Genomic DNA, 7,929 nt, shown 5'->3' with positions numbered 1-7,929 from the left:
TGGTGGACATAAATATTATGTTGTGGGTAAAAATAAGTCAGCTACGATAAGTTAAAAGTCAGACAAACATGACTAAACTATTTTGACGTGTTACAGTGTTTGTTAGTGTGTGGGTATATTTAGCAAGTGTATATTGTGGTTATAAAGTTCTGTTTATGCAGAATAGGGTGAAATCAGATGTGATGTATACTAAAGTCTCAATGATCGCCTTAGAAAAATATCATTTTATGTTCATTAAACATAAGTGTTAAATACACCATATGAAAACCACATATACACGTCTCAACTAAAGATCTGCATGAACTTGATCAATTGTATTCATTAAAAGTGTCTTGGGAAAGCAGTTCAAGCAATGTAATGTAATAGGCATATGTGAACATCATTTAGCCTACACAGTACACATACAATAAGTATACTTTTTAGGCTTATGTTCTTTATACACTGAGTGTACAAAACATTAAGAACACCTGCTCATTCCATGACAAAGTGACCAAAAGAAAGCTATGTCTTATTGATGTTAGCTGTTAAATCCACTTCAATCAGTGTATATGAAGGGGAGGAGAAAGGTTAAAGAAGGATTTTTAAGCCTGGAGACAATTGAGAAATGGATTGTGTATGTGTGCCATTCAGAGGGTGAATGGGAAAGACAAAATATGTAAGTGCCATTGAAGGAGGTATGGTAGTAGGTGGCAGGCGCACCGGTTTGTGTCAAGAACTGCAACGATGCTGTGTTTTTCACGCTCAACAGTTATCCGTGTGTGTATCAAGAATGGTCCACCACCTAGAGGACATACAGCCAACTTAATAACTGTCGGAAGCATTAGAGTCAGCATGGACCAGCATCCCTGTGGAACACTTTCGAGTCCATGTCTGACTAATTGAGGTTGTTTTGAGGGCAAAAGGGGGGGTGCAACTCAATATTAGCAATGTGTTCTTAATGTTTTGTACACTCAGTGTATATCACACAATGTCTGGATACAATATACTTCCCAGGAATATTCAACAATGAAATATTTGACTCTCGTTATTCGAAAAGCATCTGTGGATCTTTTCTGCTCACTACCATGAAAATTATTCTTTGTCTTTAATGCAGGGTTTGATCTAAACGTAATAAGCTATGGAAGTGGAATAGTTTTTCTGCTAGGGTATCCTGAGGTAGCTCCTCTCTGAGAACCTCAGGCAAACAGCCTTTCTCCCATGTGGACCTTCAGGTGCCTCTTCAGGCTGCCAGCCTGGGTGAAGCGCATGTGACACTGGGTACAGCTGTAGGGTTTCTCCCCTGTGTGGACCCTCTGGTGCCTCTTCAGGCTGCCAGCCTCAGCAAAGCGCATGTCACATTGGGTACAGCTGAAGGGTTTCACACCTGTGTGGACCCTCTGGTGGATCTCCACCTTCTGGAGGCAGCTGAAGCCTTTGTTACAGAACATGCAGAGGAACCGTTTCTCTTTACTACTGCCTGATGTTGCTCCCCTTCCGTGAGCCTGGGCTGTAGCCCTGTTGTTTGAGTTCAATACCTGATCGAAAAGGATGCCGTGTGAATCGGAAGGCCCCTTCGACGTGGACACTGGGGCACGATCACTGAGCGTGTGTAAAGGGGAGATGCTCGAGACATTTGGATTTGTCTCTAAGCTTTCCCTGTAATCTAAGAAATCTCTGCCTTGTGAGTGTCCTTCTCCTAAGTGAGTCTCATCTGCATTCCATGTAAGAGGAGCGTCGCCCTCCACTTTCACTTCATCTACCGCTATAACCTCTCCTTTCTTATCTAGGCACCCTTCAGAGTATACACTACTACTGTATCGGTTCCAGTCCCCTCTAGAAAGATCAGTCTGTCTCTCTAAACCCAAGGATATGTTGCCAGGCTCCATCTCTGTCGTGTAAAAACAAGACAGATCATCACCGCCAGTGTCTAACGCATCACCATCAGTATTTCCACAGGAATTAACAGTCTTCTGGCTGTGGTGAAATACTGGTAAGTACTCTGAGCCAGGAGCAGGAGGACAGTCCAGTGGCCCCATCCCCAGTCTCTCTGGATCTGATCTGTGGTCAGATCCTGTTTGTAAAAGCCTTTGTGCTACAGTTATGGTCTCAGTGTCTGTCTCGGACTTGAGGACAGCGGCCGGTGTTCCATTGACAGCCGTGATGCTGCGGCGGGTTCTGGGCGGCGTGGTGGTGGGGTCCTCTGTGGCTACAGGGAGCACACCAGTCTGGATGTCTTTGCTTTGCCCTGGGTCCTCTCCCTCAGACCTCTCCAGCTTGACCCCAGGCCCTGCAGCCTCTGCATCTACAGACTGACACACGATGAGGAGGTTATTACCGGTACATGATTTGTAAAGGATAACAATGTTGTAGGGAAGTCTCACAAGCTCCCCTATGGCAGATAAATAAGGATGTACATGTAAGGAAGTGAATAGCTGAGGGGAGCCTTTCTGAAATAAACTGCCCACATTTGATATGCTGTTCAAAGTAACATTTTATATGCAACAATTACACTAACCTCTATCACGATAACGTGCTGGGTTGAGGTTCCACTCCCCTCATCAACAGTGATTGGTTGATCATCTCTCCATGTATTGCGTCCTGCTGGCTTCACAAAGCTCCTGTGGCCTCCAGTTTGATGTCCTTCACCTGACAGTGTGATTGGGGGAAAAAGAGGTGGTTAGGTTAGCTACTGTCAATGCTCAACGGTATATTGTACACTATTGACTAGGGATGCACGATATATCGGTGAACGTCGACCGGTATTAGCTCAAAATGCCAACATCGGTATTAGCCCGATGTCTAGTTTAATGGCGATGTTAAAAGCCGATGTCAAAGCTACCGTGCATACCAATATAACGTAGGTACATGACATAATGACACCACGTCGAGCAGTCATTTGAAAGAGTAATAAAATTTCAGTGAAACAACTCAAAGGCGAAATCCATTAAAGCCAAGATAATGGAATTCCTTGCCCTTGACAATCAACCGTTCCCTGTCGTGGGCGATGTTGGCTTTCGCCGACTGGTCAAGCACCGGTACACACTACCAAGTACTCTACTTTTCAGATGTTACCGGAGTTACACAGTAATTGTGTCTCTGCTATTAGCTTCATAACATGCATACTGTGTAAAGCTGTTTGGGTATTTGCATGTAAAAAAATATAAAGTAGCACTGTCAAAGCTGTACAAAAAAAGTCTGCAAACAAGAAAACACTGACCACGAACGATGTGTTTACAATACCGCGGTGGTAATAAAGCATCATTTGTTCGACCGCAACTTCTGGGGTAGCTAGCTTTAGCTTTGTATCAATACAACCAGCCTGAAAACAATGACCAGAAGAAACTGCAGTCATTTTCCTTATTCTTATTAATGATTTAGGAATCCTTGTGAGTAAGTATTAGCTAGGTTGCCACTTGTTGTTCACCTATTGAAATTGAACTTTAGTTTATGAAAATAAATAGCTAGCCAGCTACCTAACTCTGTTGCCCAAAGCTAACGTTATAAGCAGCCAGCTAGCTTCATCTGGCAAGTGATGCTCAACCGGACCGGGTTATGTGTTGTGAAGCTCGCCACAATAAGAATTAAGCACAATAGTGGAATTTGCAGTTTGCCTTAAAAATAAAAATATGTAATTGACAGTGATGCAAATTAATACAAACAGTAGAATTATGCCATACTTTTATTTTGAAGGATAACTGCAAAGTCCACTATTGTGGCTAATCCTTATTGTGGCTAGCTTCACCTAGATGGGTCCGACCACCATTAATCAAATAAGAACTGTCTTATAAATTAGGGTTATTTTAGATGATGACACCTAGCTATATAAACTCAGCAAAAAAGAAACGCCCCCTTTTCAGGACGTCTTTCAAAGATAATTTGTAAATATCCAAATAACTTCACAGATCTTCATTGTAAAGGGTTTAAACACTGTTTCCCATGCTTGTTCAATGAACCATAAATAATTAATGAACATGCACCTGTGGAACGGTCATTAAGACACTAACAGCTTACAGACGGTAGGCAATTAAGGTCACAGTTATGAAAACTTAGGACACTAAAGATGCCTTTCTACTGACTCTGAAAAACACCAAAAGAAAGATGCTCAGGGTCCCTGCTCATCTGCGTGAATGTGCCTTAGACATGCTGCAAGGAGGCATGACTGCAAATGTGGCCAGGGCAATACATTGCAGTGTCCGTACTCTGAGACGGCTAAGACAGAGCTACAGGGAGAAAGGACGGACAGCTGATCGTCCTCGCAGTGGCAGGCCACGGTGTAACAACACCTGTACAGGATCGGTACATCCGAACATCACACCTGCAGGACAGGTACAGGATGGCAACAACAACTGCCTGAGTTACACCAGGAACGCACAATCTCTCCATCAGTGCTCAGACTGTCCGCAATAGGCTGAGAGCGGCTGGACTGAGGGCTTGTAGGCCTGTTGTAAGCCAGGTCCTCACCAGACATCACCGGCAACAACTTCACCTTAGGAGACAAACCCACCGTCGCTGGACCAAACAGGACTGGCAAAAAGTACTCTTCACAGATGAGTCGCAGTTTTGTCTCACCAGAGGTGATGGTCCGATTCGCGTTTATCGCCGAAGGAACGAGTGTTACACCTAGGCCTGTTGTACTTTGGAGCGGGATCGATTTGGAGGTGGAGGGTCCATCATGGTCTGGGGCAGTGTCACAGCATCATCGGACTGAGCTTGTTGTCATTGCAGGCAATCTCAACGCTGTGCGTTACAGTGAAGACATCCTCCTCCCTCATGTGGTACCCTTCCTGCAGGCTCATCATGACATGACCCTCCAGCATGACAATGCCACCAGCCATATTGCTCGTTCTGTGCGTGATTTCCTGCAAGACAGGAATGTCAGTGTTCTGCCATGGCCAGCGAAGAGCCCGGATCTCAATCCCACCTGTTGGATTGGAGGGCTAGGGCCATTCCCCCAAGAAATGTCTGGGAACTTGCAGGTGCCTTGGTGGAAGAGTGGGGTAACATCTCACAGCAAGAACTGGGAAATATGGTGCAGTCCATGAGGAGATGCTCTGCAGTACTTAATGCAGTTGTTGGCCACACCAGATACTGACTGTTACTTTTGATTTTGTTCTCTTTTTTCAGGGACACATTATTTAATTTCTGTCGGTCACATGTCTGTGGAACTTGTTCAGTTTGTCTCAGTTGTAGAATCTTGTTATGTTCATACAAATATTTACACATGTTAAGTTTGCTGGAAATAAACGCAGTTGACAGTGAGGACATTTCTTTTTTTGTTGAGTTTAGTTAGCTAGCTAACTATAGCTACTGAAATAGATTGTCATTTTGCTATGTTTTTGAGCTTGCTAGCTTGTTTTTTAATGACCAGCATTGTAGGTGTGTGAGACAACTTTACCAGCATCATAGCATACGTATCGATGAATCGTTGTGACATATGAAATACAAGTGTAGTGTAATAACTACGTAAAAAACGAATGAACGTGTTAAATGTGACGTGCAGTCATATTCAGGTCCTGATTGGTCAAATAGTGTTATTTGACATATGTTTTTTGACTCGCAAAGACCCAAACGGCGTTCCATAGAAATCCTGGTTGAGAATAAAACGACTCAACAAATGAACAACGAAACAGCACAGCAAATAAGTGAAATAAATAGGTTTTGATTATGTTTTACTGGTAATGGCGACATACGTAAATGTCAACAAAATAACATTTGAACAGTGTGGTGTGTGTGTAACCTTAATTTAACTAGGCAAGTCAGCTAAGAACAAATTCTTATTTACAATGACGGCCCGGACGACGATGGGCCAATTGTGCGCCGCCCTATGGGACTCCCAACCACGGCAGGATGTGATACAGCCTGGACTCGAACCAGGGACTGTTGTTACGCCTTTTGCAATGAGATGAAGTGCCTTAGACCGCTGTGTCCGTGTGTGTAACTGTTTACCTTTATTAGAATGCTTAAAAGGATGCAAATGTTTTAAATATCGGGTTATCTGCATTTATTTTTTTTGTCAAGGAAAATATATCTGTATCAGACAAAAATGTCATATCGGTCATTACTACTATTGACACTGGTCGTATCCAAATACCAATACTAGCATACTACATACTTAAATTGTATACTTATTTCGGCGTTTTATCTAGTACAATTCACTCCTCTTTTCTGACTCGAGTGTTTGACAACAGCTGATAATCAGAAAAATTGTTGCGTTGTACCAATATAAACGAATGGCGGGAGTCAATCGCACATTAGATGACGCATTCGGAGTACTCTCTTTTTTTGCATACTATTTAGTACAAAAATATAGGTATACGGAAAGTGTCTAGAATTGGCAGGGGTGTATGATAACACGCATACCTCCTTGATATACTAATTCGAGATTGATTATGTCCCATGCATTATTTTGTTTTCGATTAGTAAATAAATGTACATGCAGTAAATAAATAATCTGATTAGATCTGGCTAATTAATCATGGGAATTATTGCAACTATCCAAAAACTGAACAAGACCGAATGCTGGTTAATAACGCCTCTAAGGTCACACATGCGCAGAGAGAAACGGGGCGACAGGCCCCGCAGCCTCCTGCAAAACGTACCTCTTGCCGTTCCTCTGTGTCTGTCGAGGATCTTGACACTACTGGGACGACTGGCGAGGACGCGCTCCCGGGCCACCTTCAGTTCCAGTAGCTGTAGTTTCCTCCGCAATGCCCTGTTTTCTTTCTGGCTTTGAGTTATTTCTAAACGAAACACTGCATAGTCGTCGTCTACGAGTTTACAGATATCTGCCACGGCTGCATTCGCTAGCACCTCCATGATGGAGGCGATTTGAGTGTGAAAAATCATACAGGTCGCCATTGTTAGCTAACATTAGCATCTAGATAACGTTACCTAGACAACGTAGATCAACCAAGTCCTGTCTCCAATGTGAATTAAAGACTACCCGAGGTAAACGTGTGATGCTGTACAGTTAAATTAATCATATTTTGAGTTCCAGAGGGTTAATAAACGTCAAAATAACCACAAAAATGGTAACGTGGAAATTATTCTTGGTCACCGCTCACTTCCGTTTACGCACAGAAGATAAATTATTGGCGGATCGCAACCGCGAGGTGCATACAACGCCACCTACTGTACTGGAGTGTGGGACCATTCACGGCCTCCCCTTCGACGAGGTTTAACGGCGGTTGGCATTCAATATGTTGTGTTACTGCAACCTACTAAACTGGAGTACAACTCCATTATACTTTGCTTGAAATTGTTTTTACAAATACCCTACCATCTAACACTAAAATCATCAATTAAAAAAATAAAATAAACACCACCCTACTCCACTTAAATCTAATTAGTCCTACCTCATGCCAACAATCTGAAAAGATGGAACATCACCACTCAACACACACAAAAACTCTTCTGATGTCAAGTCTCGCACACCCAAATACCTCTCTGCAGCTGCCACCACAACCTCAATTTTCTGAGACTTATGTTCCATCCCTGCTGTACAGTTGATAACCATTGCTAAAAAATCCAATCTTACTGAAACATATATCAACAAAACTAAGGAGATGATTGTGGACTTCAGGAAACAGCAGAGGGAACACCCCCCTATCCACATCGATGGAACAGTAGTGGAGAGGGTAGTAAGTTTTAAGTTCCTCGGCATACACATCACAGACAAACTGAATTGGTCCACTCACACAGACAGCATCGTGAAGAAGGCGCAGCAGCGCCTCTTCAACCTCAGGAGGCTGAAGAAATTCGGCTTGTCACCAAAAGCACTCACAAACTTCTACAGATGCACAATCGAGAGCATCCTGGCGGGCTGGTACAGCAACTGCTCCGCCCACAACCGTAAGGCTCTCCAGAGGGTAGTGAGGTCTGCACAACGTATCACCGGGGGCAAACTACCTGCCCTCCAGGACACCTACACCACCTGATGTTACAGGAAGG

At 43.4% G+C, this 7,929-nt stretch overlaps 1 protein-coding gene across 1 annotated transcript; it reads right to left on the bottom strand.

Moving 5' to 3' along the window:
- Nucleotides 1-204: 204 nt before the first annotated feature.
- LOC135507698 (zinc finger and BTB domain-containing protein 18-like) lies at nucleotides 205-7,644 on the bottom strand. The gene is made up of 3 exons (XM_064927305.1): nucleotides 6,579-7,644; nucleotides 2,495-2,625; nucleotides 205-2,288 (listed from the first exon to the last, which is right to left on the bottom strand). Exons 1-3 carry the CDS (start codon nucleotides 6,835-6,837, stop codon nucleotides 1,176-1,178), a joined length of 1,503 nt encoding a protein of 500 aa, XP_064783377.1. The 5' UTR covers nucleotides 6,838-7,644; the 3' UTR covers nucleotides 205-1,175.
- Between the last annotated feature and the right edge of the window lie 285 nt (nucleotides 7,645-7,929).

Source organism: Oncorhynchus masou, chromosome 21 (assembly GCF_036934945.1).
Source record: "Oncorhynchus masou masou isolate Uvic2021 chromosome 21, UVic_Omas_1.1, whole genome shotgun sequence".
In the NCBI taxonomy this organism is placed as follows: Eukaryota; Metazoa; Chordata; class Actinopteri; order Salmoniformes; family Salmonidae; genus Oncorhynchus; species Oncorhynchus masou.
This window is presented reverse-complemented; position numbering and strand designations above follow the sequence as displayed.

Excerpts from the sequence above, each read along its gene's own strand:
- LOC135507698 (XM_064927305.1), bottom strand. The coding sequence starts at position 6,837 with ATGGCGACCTGTATGATTTTTCACACTCAAATCGCCTCCATCATGGAG. Across the intron at positions 2,626-6,578 it reads ACACAGAGGAACGGCAAGAG|GTGAAGGACATCAAACTGGA; the intron begins GTACGTTTTGCA and ends TCACACTGTCAG. Across the intron at positions 2,289-2,494 it reads AGCACGTTATCGTGATAGAG|TCTGTAGATGCAGAGGCTGC; the intron begins GTTAGTGTAATT and ends ATCGTGTGTCAG.